The 14,222-nt window shown below is 41.9% G+C and overlaps 1 protein-coding gene across 1 annotated transcript in view; it reads left to right on the forward strand.

Moving 5' to 3' along the window:
• The window catches only part of atp6v1e1a (ATPase H+ transporting V1 subunit E1a), a 23,742-nt gene continuing 9,520 nt past the window's right edge, over nt 1-14,222 (forward strand). The window contains exons 1-6 of the mRNA XM_060928329.1: nt 1-184; nt 7,207-7,272; nt 9,826-9,935; nt 10,023-10,089; nt 10,433-10,522; nt 11,909-11,977. Coding sequence (XP_060784312.1) covers nt 152-184; nt 7,207-7,272; nt 9,826-9,935; nt 10,023-10,089; nt 10,433-10,522; nt 11,909-11,977 — 435 coding nt within the window. The 5' untranslated portion in view covers nt 1-151. The remainder of the gene's footprint in view (nt 185-7,206; nt 7,273-9,825; nt 9,936-10,022; nt 10,090-10,432; nt 10,523-11,908; nt 11,978-14,222) is intronic.

A 14,222-nucleotide genomic window follows, 5' to 3' on the forward strand; every position in this document is an offset into this window, starting at 1 on the left:
ACAGCTCACTTCCGGTCAGCTGTTTCGGCTTCTTCAGCGCGAGCGTTTATAGCAGCGTTAGCTTAAAACTGTTCAGCTGGTAGTTTTGTTTGTTTTTTCAGAGAAAACTTTGATAAATTTTCAGTTTATTTTTCACAACCGAACGGCAGCCATGACGCTTAGTGATGCCGACGTGCAGAAACAGGTAAGACTGCTAAATAAAAGTTAATAATAATAATTTCTATAGCGCCTTTGACAGACCCAAGGTTGCTGATAAAGTTTGGCTAGTAATTTGTTTCCCATATAGATTCATTAGAGTGAAAAAGTAAACGGTGGTTTTGTTTCTTTGCCTTTGTTATAAAAGTCTCCTTTAGTGACTCGGTATTGTTTTAAAGAAGCGACTTGCTCCAGTTTCTCTGATTAATTAGAAAATGTTCTTCCTGGTGAAACTATAAATGGAGAAACGACGGTGTTCTTGCATAGTTCAGGAGTTCCCTTTCTCTAATACACCTCTCTTCTCTAAACTGAAATTATTATTATTATTATTATTATTATTATTATTATCCTTGATGAGTTGCAAGACATGAAGAGACTTACATTAAAACCAAGCACACATTTATACCAAGTTAAATAATTCAGAGTACACTATCTCCAACCTACAGGAACTGAACACCTGATCCTTTTTGTCCATGTTGGACCTCTGTAGTAAAAGCAGACTTATTTCTGCTTTTCCACATGCCAGGATTGCTTAATCTAATCTTAAGCAAGTTTGGTCTTTTTATTCTTAAAGCACTGAATCCTTCTTGGTCTAAAAGAAAAAAATCTTAAAGCACACTAGGGATATGCTGATTTCCATTTACAAAACAACCTCGTGGTAAAGGAAATCTCCGAGATGATGTTGGGAAGAAACTAGGGCTGTGCAATATGGGAAAAAATGAATATCCCGATACATTTTCTCCATTTCACGATATACAATATATATCTTGATATATTGAAATCTCTAAAGGACCCCATGAAATCTAACTTTTACTCTTTACTGTTTTCACGACAATCCCTGCAGATTAAATAACATTCTTGGTTAACTTTACAGGTGGTTTTCAACAACACATTTTAAATTGTCATGTTCGTGATTAATCACAATTGAACTGAAATAAGACTATTTTTATTCAACAAAGATGTGGCACAAACTGCAAAAACAATCTTGAAAATTGCAACAAAGGGGCAACACAATACAGAGCTGCTCAGAGTTCAAACCAATAAAGTGCAGCTCAACACTGAGAAAGCCTAAATAAGAAAAGTGCTCATTCATTAAATTACTTAAAAAAATAGATCTCCAAGCTATTAACCTGACTACTGAGAACCACTGGAACATTCACAATAGAGAGAGAGATTGAGGGAGAGAGAAGAGAGATCTGCAAAACATCATTTTTCTCTTTGCACACTTTTGAACTGAATGTTTTCTGGCTCTGCCTCTCAGATGTGTAGAATTCCGGCTGCTGCCTTTTGTGATGACAGTTTTTTTTTGCACACTTTACAAACTGGCATTTGCTGTTCCACGTCCTCCTCGCGATATCCAAAAAATGCCAGATGACTGACCCCTTACTAGTTCTTTTAGGAACCAATTCGTCCGCTTCCATTTTTAATTTGTCGCTGAAATTGACAGAGCTTACACGGTAGCCTATGCAAAATCAGCGATTGCATGAACTGAGTCAGCGCTGTAAACCGGAACCAGGAAATCTTCCCGCGCAGTGTTGCCAGATACTGCTGACGTTTTCCAGCCCAAAATATGTTCAAAACGCACTTAAAACCACCCAATCTGGCAACACAACTGAAACTAGAAAATCTTCCCGGAAGTTCCTTTCAGCACCGAGATGTCGCCCAGGATTGGTTAGCGAGTGCGTGACGTTATTGTTTTCTTTACCCTTAGGCAGCCTCTCGCGTTACTGCCTGAGGGACAGAGAGAAAACCACCGGAAAAGGTTTTAAACAAACACAGCAAACACGAAACGAACGCAAGTCGGAAGATGACCATAAAATACTCGATAGTTACGATATAATAATTTTATGTATCGCACACAGAATTTTCGGCGATATATCGAGTATATTCGATATATCGCACAGCCCTAGAAGAAACCAGACTGAAGATCCAGACTCAAATGGGAATCCATGCTCTTTTAAGTGCCACTTGATGGTGGGATTATAAATCATTACAACATACAATCTTATAGAGAAGGGAAACTGTATTAAACGTATTAAAAGAATAGATGACTTGCAACCACGTGATCAAAATGTGCTACGTCATGAGCATCCACCATGTTGGTGGATAAGATAAGATAGGACTTTGTCATTGTTTTAGAAACAACGAAACAGTTTAGTAGCTCTCGGTACTGGCAGTGCAAAATACACACAAGAACAAATAACACAAAAAGAAACAAATAGACAGACATAATGGGCATTTTCCTTGGTGGAGGATGTTTGTCGGCTCTCGCTGGTGGAGTTGGGGCAGGGGAGGTGGGGTTGCACATCCAACAGCTTGAGGGTAGAAACTGTTTTTTAGTCTGTGTGATGCAGCTCTGATGAGTCTATCTCCTTTCAGAGGGCAGTAGGAAGAACGGATGATGTCCAGGGTGGGTATGGTGGTTTAAAATACAGCTGGCTTTCTTTTGTAGTCGGTCAGTGACAGTGTAAATGTCTTTGAGGGAAGGTAGCGGTGTATCAATCATGTGCTCTATAGGTCCTTCCTGTCCTCTGTGGTACAGCTGGAAAACCACACGGTACAACAGCAGGTCAGGAGGCTCTCTATTACAGATTGATAAAAGTTGATCAGCAGGTGGTGAGGGAGGCGAGCTTGCTTTAACTTCCTAAGGAAGTAAAGCCTCTGCTGGGCTTAGTGGTCCAGGTGAGATCAGCCAAGATGTTGACGCCGAGGAACTTGAAGGTCTCCACCGCCTCACCGTGTATGCAGAAGGTATATATACAAATATACAAAGCAACTAGGATGACACCTGCTGAAAGTGTTTGTAAACAATGGTGAATTTTCTCAGTATTACCAGGATTTGAATGGTCCAGCGAAGATGTGTGGTTTTGACCCATATTTAAAAAAAAGTCAGACTTTTTCTGAGGATAAGACGTTTCTACCAACCATTGAGTACGAATACAGGTCATTTCATCCAAATGCCTTTTCATTCAATAGTTAAAGGGCATATTCTGGATCAATTTCGTTTTTTTTTTTTAATATGAAAGTATGTCCCTTTACACACTCATCCAGAAGGGTAATTTTGCACAAGGCCATCTGTCTACAGCAGAAAAAAATAAAACGCGTCTGGTAAAATCCCAAGGGAGTCTGGAGCCAGATTCGTGACGTCACCTGCGGAAGCACCAGCAGGCTGCACGAGCTTGCAAGGTTTCAGTGCACAGCCTGTGTAGACCAAGCGCTCCCATTTCTCTCTCATTGTCCGGTCTTTTGGGAAACGATGAGTACTCACCCCATCAAGATTGGTGTTGCTACACCCTCCTACGATACATCTGTTAACCATTTTAATAATTACGTGATAACGTTGAAGAAATTTGCAGAAAACCACCAGGTCGTTTTCTCATAAACAAACCAGCGCTGACGTAGGATTCAGAAGGAGGCATCCCGCAGATGACGTCACGAAAATCAATGTTTGCTGGGAAATCCAAATGCCAAGTTTTTTCAGAGGCGGACCGATTCGCCTCAAATGGCTTGATTTCAATCGAATTTTTCTGGTATTGCGCAAGGTAAAAAAAATTGCAGAGAATGCAGAATATTACAGATATTTGACCAAAGTTTAATATAAAATAGAATTACAGTGATCTTGCTCCTGAATTTACCCGTGATAAGCCATTTAAGATTTTTTGTCCAAAGCCTATCAGTTATTTTATATTTCAGGTATTTTTGTTCAAAAAAAGGAGGAACTCTCAATGGAGTTTGACCGAAGCAAAACACGTTTTTGTAAAGCAAATGAGTGCCATAATATGTGTGCTTCAACACTAGTGTACTAAGGGGGGTAACCATGTCGGCCCATGCCACTTGCTGACCCTGGGATGAGTTCACTCCCTTGTCATTGCAGGCTGCTCACTTGCATGTCTGTTTCCTGCTGGATCATGTTAAATCTTTAGGTGCGGAGCAGCGCTCTCGTGGGGGCTTCGTTCGCGAACACCAGAATACCTGAAATATAAAATAATTGATAATGCATATGAAAAAGGATTTGGATGAAATGTCTTAACCATTGAATGAAATGGTCATTGGATGAAGTGTCCTGATCCCCTCATCTCCTAAGCCTCAGAGTTTCCTCACCCTCTTTCTGAATCATGGACAGGATTCTAAAAAATCAGAACGTGCCACGGTCACGAGTACTGTTGTGACCACAACCTTATACAGCACAAAGATGCGGCATAGCTAAAAGAACGCTTAAAGCAGTGGAAAAACAGAGTTGCTCATGAGTGATTGTCTTGTCTGGAATGTCGCTTGACCCTGCATTTGTATATCCACCAACATGGCCGACATCCAGGTTTCTATTTTGCTTTGATGTCACTTGCAAGTCAAGGATACAGAATATTCAGCAATACCATACAGTGAATAGGAGTTTTGGGATGAGCATCTATCAACCTACCTACCCACCGCTTGTGTGCATGCATGTGGCTTCATGAGAAGAACGCAACTCCTTTAGGGATCTTCCTGAAAATGATGTAAACAGTACACAGATGAAACACTGTTAAAGAGTACAGTGAGTTCGTATCGGGAGGAAAAAGGCACAAGTCAAGAGGCTTTTTTTTTTTTTTTAATAAATAAAATAAACCATCATTTAAGAGTTTAGTAAAGAGCTAGGTCTTCAGTATTCATTTGAAGACGACCTGTGACTTTGGGGAAGTTCATTCCACCTCCTGGATGCAAGGATGGAGAGGAGTCTTGGTGCAGGTCTTCCTTGTATCTTAAAGGAGATATGCAGAACCTTTATTTTAAAATAAATTTGAGTGGATAGTATCTCCGTCCTTGACTCTTATATGCTGCATAAATGGGTTTAAATTTTGTTATATATTTTTGGGAGTTAAAATCGACTGCAAAGTTGGCATTCGAGCTGCCCCGCTGAGCTAGCCAGCCCTGAGTGAGTGATGTCATAGCGGTAATCGGTTTTAAGGCTGAGGTCTTTGACAGCTATAGACCATAAATAAAAACTTATGATGAAAGAAGTAAGAAATGCCGTTACCGACTTGCTCAACTAAGACTGATTTGACTTCATTGATTGTGGGTTGACTCTCATTAAAACAGAATGGGTGTTATAACTTATGCAACATGCATGCATTTTCACTGATAAAACGTAAAAGGCTAATTAAATAATCAGATGAACTGAGACAATCACATCCTGAAGCAAATTAAATAATCTTATACTGGTAATTTAAATACACAATACAAGTTACATGTATTAATCTAAATGCAGGTAAACATGCGTGTTGTTTTGTATCTAAATGAGAGTCACAGCTTACCCATCTGTGTTCTCGCTTCTTGTGGTCGGTTGTTTTGAAACAATCTGACTTTCAGTTCTCTGTTCATTCACTTCTTCCACGTAAGGGCGAGATGGCAGCAATATCCAGTTTAGAAATAAGACGGCTGCTCCACTCATTATCCATTATGGAGTACTCCGTCATTACTGCTCGGCTCAGGCAATTACTAAAACCCGGGAAGGAATGGGATGTCACCGGTTTTAGCAACAACCGTGGGGAGGTCACTGCCTGAGCGATATGTCCCGTTCCGTCCCGAGTTTTACCAGCAACCCTGGGCTCACTCTGGGAAAACTGGTGCCACTAAACTCACTTTTTTTTACTTTTTAAAAAAAATTAAGTACTTTCCTTTTCTTGTAGTTTTATTTAATTGTTGGTACTGCACCCTCTTTCAATCCGGGCTTATAGCCAACGCTCCTCAACAGATCAGAGGTCTCGTACGAGTCTTCAGTAAAATGTGCAAAGCAGAGGAGAGACCACTTTGTAGGCGCCCAATGTGCCCGTGAACTTCTCGCAAAACACATCCAAATCTTTGGAGTTTGAACATTCTTGGGCCATGAATGCAACATAAATCCACCTTCTGTTGCACCAGCCAGCAAAACATCTACGTGGCATGGCGATAAATTAGCTCAAAATGGAGGATCGGAGTTGCAGTCAGCTCTGGGTTTTAGTATAGCGGAAATGGCGAAGAGACCGAAAGACTTCCTGCTGTGACATTACGGACGTCAAGGTCATTCACTCAGACCGCTACCTATATGAATCACTTTAATTGTAAAAATTACTATATTAGACTTATTGTTCACGCTTAAAACTATTCCTGTGCCATTCTTGAGGTCTCAAGGCATTTATAAATGAAAGTAAGGCCATGGTTCTGCGTATCTCCTTTAAGGGTTTGCGGGTTGAGTCGAGCTGTGCTAAAAACTCAAAAGGAACTTGCTACAGATCAGGGTTTGATATGTACCCTCAGATAAGTGTTGGATCTTTTTTTTTGGCTTTGTAATCAAGCATGAGTTGCGAGGGAGCACCATAATGGGGAGATATCTGAACATTTTTGCGGAGATTGAAAACGAATCTTGGAGCTGCATTCGGGATGAGTTGGAGAGTCAGGTTGTGTGCAGGACAAGAACAATTGGGGAATAATCCAATCTCAGGCTCAGAAGGAACTGAACAAGCACCTGAGTGGCCTCTTTGGAGAGAAATGGTCAGATCCTTCTCATGTTGTAAAGGAGAAACTTGCATGACTGGACCCAGGTTAGCAATATGAGAATTATAGTTTGGTCTCCAGAAATACCACAAGATTGTGTGCTCTGGACGATGATGGCGTTCTCCGGCTTTTCATTTTTTAAGTCAGCATTGATCTCGTCATTTTGTATTAGTCAAGACACAAATTAAATAATCTCAGCTGTCTCTCGGTTTCATGATGAATGTGTTGCGTTAGTCAACGTCACACAATAGACATAATTGCAAAGCTGCTGTACAGAAAATCAGATGTAGGTTTAAATTCCTAATATACAGCGAGGTGATGGTGGCAAAGGAAAAGCTCCCTGAGACTACATGAGGAAAAAACCCAAGAGAAACCAGACTCTAAATGGAACCCATCCTCATCTGGGTGGCACCAGATATTGTGATTTTATAAGTGTTAATCATAAAGTGATGCTTTTCTTTTCATTTAAAATCCTGCAGAGTTTAATACATGTTCTCTTTCTAGATCAAACACATGATGGCCTTTATCGAACAAGAGGCCAGTGAGAAGGCAGAGGAAATTGATGCAAAGGTAAAGTATGTATTTCTGTGCATCATAACACATGAAGGGGGGGACTTCTTCAGCTTCAACCTATAGAGATCTTGCAGTCACGTGACCGGAAAGTGCACAGCCGCCATCTTGTCGGTAAAAAACACCGCTGAATACTGCTGCACTCGTGTACAGAATGGATCAATTTCAACCGACGGACTACACGGCTCATTTTTCTAATGAACAGATAACTAGATACATGTCTAAAATAAACGATCTACAGATTAGTGACCCTTATGGCTTACCGGACGGAGTTTTCACGACCGGATTTTGAACTGCCAGCGGAATACCCGGACGTGTATAATTACCTCATTAACTTTCCCTCGCTGTTCAGTGGTGAAGCACTGCGTGCCTATAAATCTCTGGACAGTTATCTCTACAGAAATTCAGGATTTGCCAGCGACTCAGATGTGGCATCTTGTAAACAAGAATCCTCATTGGACGGGTAAGTCACTTAAGTATTGAGTATAGCACTGACCAGCCGATTATAGAATAAGGTAATTCCAGCTGTTATTCCAAATCGTCCGTCTTGTTTACACGGATCTGGCGTTGGAGAGGTAGAGGCTTGGCAGTGGAGATTTGAGTGGCTGTTTTCTGAGCTTAGTCAACAGGCCGGCTCTGCAGCCTCGCTTTTGCTTCCGCTCCCGGCGCCGCCTCCTTCGCTTTGCTTCCGATAACAATCCACGGAGACCCCGCTGGTCTCGCTATCTCGTCTGGAATGTTGTGCATGCGATGGAAATCGCTACAAACCGTAATTTTCTGCTGGAAACCAATGTCCAGTAAGTCCATATGGTTGTAGTGGATATTGAAGTCCGGTACAGACGAACAACACGCAAAAATACACACAAAAAACAAAAACCGTGCACAGGTAGGGAGAGCTTGTAGCCGCAGCCATTGTAGTAGAATTGTATATAGTAGGGTTTTCCAGAAGAAAAGGTAGAAGCAGAAGTAGAAGGCGGAATATGGCGTTTGACCGACAAGATGGCGTCTGTCACAATCTGGATCGGCTGTGACGTCACATGCAAGTGCTCCATAGAGGATGTGCAGTCATGTGACCCGCACGTGTGTACTCCGCCCACTCCGCCACATTGGACGGCATCAGGATTGTTTACCTTGTGCGAGCGTAATGGATCCAGGGAGTAATCCCCAAGAAAATTTGGAAAATACCCCATCTGCATCGCGCGATAACTTGTCTAAGTTTGTTCAGCATCTTGAAGGTGACGTGAGGCAGCGTTACGTGGAAAAGTGTTCCAGGTTGGGGATTGCAGATTCGTACAACTTGCCGCAATCCTTGTTCAGGGAAATTCGGAGCTGCGGTGCTGGCGATTTGCCTGATCTGGCCTACCACGACATTTACAATTTTCTTGTTAATCGTGAATCGTGTTACACTGGCAAAGCCCTCAAAGCTTACAAGAGCCTGGAAGCTTATAAATATTTTGTTGCGGGGTGGGTATCCTAACTATACCTCTGGAAGGTTCCGAAGAAGAATGTCTACTTGATAACCTCACGGGTAAGTGGCATTAAGAAGGTTATCATAAAGAGACTATGCAGGACGTTTTATCTTAAGAATGTTCGTAATCTAAACTCAGTTCCAGATAATGACAGGGTTGTAAATATGTATGTTTTTGTCTGAAAAACAGAAAATCAGAAAGCCGCGGAAGCTGCGCAAATGTGCGCAGCTTTCTAACCAACTGCCTTCTTCTCATACTAATACTTCCTATGTTTCATGGACTGTAACAGCGTTTGCTCATTTAGCAATTTTAATACATAATTTACTTTGATGAAATTATTCAGACACTCCAACGCCCCCCCTAAAAAAAATCGGATCTGCGCGATTCAGCTGTGAAAAAGGCGCATCCGCCGTTTGCATCCCTGTTTAAACTCATAGGTTAACCGACTTTAACCAGCTAATGAGGCTCGGTGGTCGGTCAAGATTTTTTTTTAGTTTTCGCCATCCCTACTATGGATTGGCCTTTCAAAGGCATATATGAGCCAAAAAGCTAAAACATTGTCATAGACTAGGCCAGGGTAGTAGGGCTAGGCATAGCCATTTTAAACGTTAGAGACTGTCTAGTTTCTAAGTATGCAGTTATCATTCAATCCGAAAATCAACTTAACAGATGTACTAGGAGGATTGAATTAGAAGATTACACCTACCTGATATGAAGTGTTCACTACAAATTCGGCTGGTAGAACTGGGGTTCCAGTTTTCTCTTCGCACAGCGGACACCCATTTTGCGCGTCTCTCCTCGTCTGTGGGGAATCTATAAAATGACAGGCCCTCCTTTTGGCCCTGTCTATTGGTACAACCAAATGCTGAACAAGATATAACCATTCTCGAAAGATCTACTCCCACACACTTGAGAATTAGAACGGGTTCGTCCAAGTTCTATGCGCGACCATGCCGTCCAAAATGGCGGATAAACAAATACCTTGTGACGTCACGTGCACGCTCTCTATAGATGCCAAAGCGGCTCATTCATCACAGACGGCTGGTGTTTTAAAGCTGTCCGTGTTAATTGTCCCCCCCGGCAGGCTGAGGAAGAGTTTAACATCGAGAAGGGACGACTTGTGCAAACACAGAGGTTAAAGATAATGGAGTATTACGAGAAGAAAGAGAAGCAGATTGAGCAGCAAAAGAAGATGTGAGTCAGTTCTACATCGAAATTCATGTTTCTACATTTTGTCACCAGCTTTTCTAATCATTATGTAATGAATCTGTGTCTCTGTAGACAAATATCCAACCTGATGAATCAGGCGAGGCTGAAGGTGCTCAAGGCTCGGGATGACATGATCCTGGTATGAGCTGTGTGTGCGTGCGTGCGTGTGTGTTAATCCCGTACATGATTCTGATCATCTCAATGTACTTCTCTCTCTCTGTCTTTCTCTCTGTCATCCCCTTTCTCTATCCCTCTGTGTCTCTCTCTTTCTCTGTCCCTTTTGCTTGCTTGCACGTGTGCGTTCTCTCTACCTACCTCTGTGTCCCTCTCTGTCTGTCCCTCTGTTTCTCTGTCCCGCTGTCTGTCTGTCCCTCTCTATCCCTCTGTGTGTCGCTCTGTCCCTTTCGCGCTCTCTCTCTCTCTCTCTCTCTCTCTCTCTCTCTCTCTCTCTCTCTCTCTCTCTCTGTGTGTGTGTTTTTTAGGATCTTCTAAACGAAGCCCGTGTGCGGTTAGCCAACATCGCTAAAGACTCAGCTCAGTACTCGACTCTGTTAGAAGGACTCATTATGCAGGTCTGTGCTCTTCTTATTCATCACAGACCAGCTCAGAGCTTGACATGAACTTTTTAATCCACTCGTCCAATCGCACAAGCAGCAGGATTTCTCACTTGTCCTGACTGTAACCTTTTTATTCCTATGTATTTATTAGTTCACTGAAAGAAAAGCCATTTAACTAAGTTAATAAAAAAAGCAGGTATAGTTATGATAATCATTCTGCTTTAAGATTTATAATTTTTCAATAAAACTTTAACTGTAACAATAAAGAAAAGCTATCCAAAGCCCCCTTATAGTGCGTGTTATTCTAACCCAACGTTTCTCAACCTTTTTTTCAGTCACGGCACCCTTCAGAAGTATGCACCCCCATATAAAATATATGCAGTCACGCTGACCATACGCTGACCCCGGTAATGAGGTTGTGACATGGGAAAGGGGGCAGTGAGACAAATTTTGATGATGCATGAGGCAGCGATGATCTGCATTAGTGTAATTATCGGGTTTTTTGGAATTTTAATTCATTTTATTTATTTCAATGTTAGAATATATAATTTTTTGACGGCACCCCAGTTGAGAGGCTGTTCGAACCCATTACCTGATCTGCAGTTTTAAGTTGGACTCACCCAAGTTCAAAGCTTCTGGAGGAAATAAAGTTAAATCTTGATTAATCCAGTAAAACCTGAAGTATAAATTAATTTAAAGAAAACAAGCTAGACGTGATAAGCGTGACAATCACATTGTGAATGAAAGCAAACCATAAGCACTGTCGGAAAATTCCCCCGAAATATTTTACCACATTCGTGATGGTTAATGTGAACCATACAAAAGAAAAATACAATGTTCAAATGAAATGAAGATTCACCACAGAGATTTATTTTGAGGTATTTGATCGCCATTTCCATGAATTCAAAGTTGAATAATCTATAATTCGATCTTACAATGTGTTTATTTTTACACACCCACACCTGCTGTACTCGGTTTCCCCGGAATTTCGTAAACAGTAGCACGGTCGGCATACTGAAAGAATTGAACTAGTTTTGTTGGAATTTTATTGATGTAACTCTTGAATAATTACTATAAAAAATTGTGATTTTTTTTTCAATAAATATTCAACTCGTCTCATCGGACAGGCAGATGCGGATTTGACTTGTCCGGACCAAACATTTGGTTGTCCCGGACAGTCGGACTACCATTAATGTCAAGCCTTACAATGCGATGACGCTAAAGCCACTTTAAAATAATTCAGCACTATTTTTAAGTCTCCATCCTGACACGATTCTTCCACATTCAGTTCATATTACACAAGAAATGTCAGATTAATTATAAACAGCTCCTCTGTCTGACGTCATTGTTTTGTAGAATTAAGTGATTGAGTTCACGTTAACACGTCTCCTTTTCCTACAGGGCTTCTATCAGCTGCTGGAACCGAAGGTGGTGATTCGTTGTCGTAAGGATGATCTGGCCATGGTGGAGGTGAACACTGTTCCCCATTATTTCAGGGTGTTAATGTATAACAGTTAAGTTTTTGCTGTCCAGCCTTGCAAACCTGTGTAGAAGAGCCTCGTTTCTGAAACATGCACATGAGAGGTTTTACTACGCTGATAAAAGGGAATATGTGGTCTGTCAGATCTAAAAGAGAGCGTATTACATATATTTTGCATAAAAATAACACATTTCTCATCAGAACCAGAGTTAATTGCTTGCACTATTTTTAATGTAAATAAGTTTGTAATTACTAGTTTGTAGCGTGAGCATGATTAAGAGTGGTGCAGTAGTTACCACTGTCGCCTCACTGCAGAAAGGTTCAGGGTTTGAACCTGCAGGTCAACTGGGGCCTCTTTTGTTATCCCTATTCAACCAACAGGGAACGAGTTCTGTTCTTGTTCATGCACCAAAATTTGAACCGTTCAGGGATGGGTTTCCCAAAAGCCTCGTAACTCTAAGAGCATCTTTACTAGGAGAAAGCGTGTTCATTGTGCTGCTTGCTCTACAATTTAATGATATCTTTGTGTTATGATGCTTTTGGGGAAACTCGGTCCAGAGCATTTCGATCAAAAATAAATTGATTCAGAATCTGAAAAGTTGGTTCCCAGCTGGAACCAAAATATAGCTGGTTTTTCCAGCGCAAGCCGTGACTTCAGTGGGCATGTCATTAGTATGGAGCGGAAGCGAGTGCAGCAACGGAGAAATCTATGGAAAAGGATGCATCTTCAGGAAAAAATGGACCAAAAACAAATGCCTACAATAACAGAACAAAAGCTCACAGGTGATCAGTGCAATCCGCCATCTTGCTATGACTGTTTACTCCCGTTGTGTATTGTGCAACGCTCTCCGTTCGTGACGCATCCGTGATTACAACAGTTCCGCTCAAAACTGGTGAGAACATTGGCTGGTTGACTAGCTGGCACCAAGGTTCAAAGAATCCTGACCAGAACCGGTTCAAGAATCTGTTCCAGTGTTGCCAGACACTGCTGACGTTTTCCAGCCCAAAATATGTTCAAATCCGACGACAAAATGCACGTAAAACCGCCCAATCTGGCAACACTGATCTGTTCCCTGTTGGTTGATAAGGGCTATCTTTGCATGTTCTCCTCATATGAGTGTGGGTTTGCTCTGGTTTCCTCCCACAGTCCAAAGACATGAAGATTAGGTCAACTTGCTACTCTAAGCCCATGTTTACATTAGACCGTATCAGCGGATCATCAGATTAACGTTTTAAAACGATTAGTGTGCACACAGCAACACCAATACACGATTCGCGTGCACACAGCAACACCAATACACGGATACACTCAGCGCCGCAGGCATCCTGCGCTCCAAATCACTCCGCCCTGAACAGCGAGTGCCCTCTGGAGGGTGCGCACTCCGGCCCTGCGCAGCTCACAGAGCGCGCGAGTGAAGTGCACAAGCAATGATTTGGGACTGAGCCGCTGTGTGTGTGATCCCAGCGCATATCACTTACCACTTGCAAGTGGAAGGATGGCAAGCCTAAAGACAATCATAACTACACAATGGGCAGTATTTGCATCAGTATTTGCAGTATTTTCATACTTTTATACTCTTTAATGAAAGGTGATACAAGGCGGAAGTCCGCGCCGTTTTTCAGCAGTCGCATCACATGACCAACGCCAGCGAATCAGGAAGGTGGATGTCACAGTGACGTTGTCCAATGATGACGCCAGCTAGAGCTCAGCACAGCGTATCTGCGTATTCTCAATGTTTACACAGCACCGGAGCTGACACGATCTGGATTGAATACGTGGACCCTGGCGGATTCCCGTTTCCCGGCGTTTCCAGGCGGTTTAATGTAAACGGACAATGCATCCGCGAAGAAAATGAGACAGATACGGTCTAATGTAAACTTGGCCTAAATTGCCCATAGGTGTGAATGTGAGTGTGAATGGCTGTCTGTTTCTGTGTTAACCTGTCCAGGCTGAACCCCTCCTCTCGCCCAATATCAGCTGGGATAAGCCATTTGCAGGAATTGGTCACGTGTCAATTTTCCACGTAGCAACAAGCCCATGGTGGGCAAGCTAACTTGACATTCCTTGACAACCATAGAGTTTGACTGGGGATGCGAAACAATCCATTTCTATACCTGTTTACCTTTTCTACCAATTTTTTTTTTTTTTAAACCTGAGTTTTCGTGTGTACTTGGAAAAGTTTGTGGTTTTAACTTCTGTCGTAAGTTAAAACGAATCATTGACTGTAAAAGAAT

Source organism: Neoarius graeffei, chromosome 8, assembly GCF_027579695.1.
Source record: "Neoarius graeffei isolate fNeoGra1 chromosome 8, fNeoGra1.pri, whole genome shotgun sequence".
Lineage (NCBI taxonomy): Eukaryota > Metazoa > Chordata > Actinopteri > Siluriformes > Ariidae > Neoarius > Neoarius graeffei.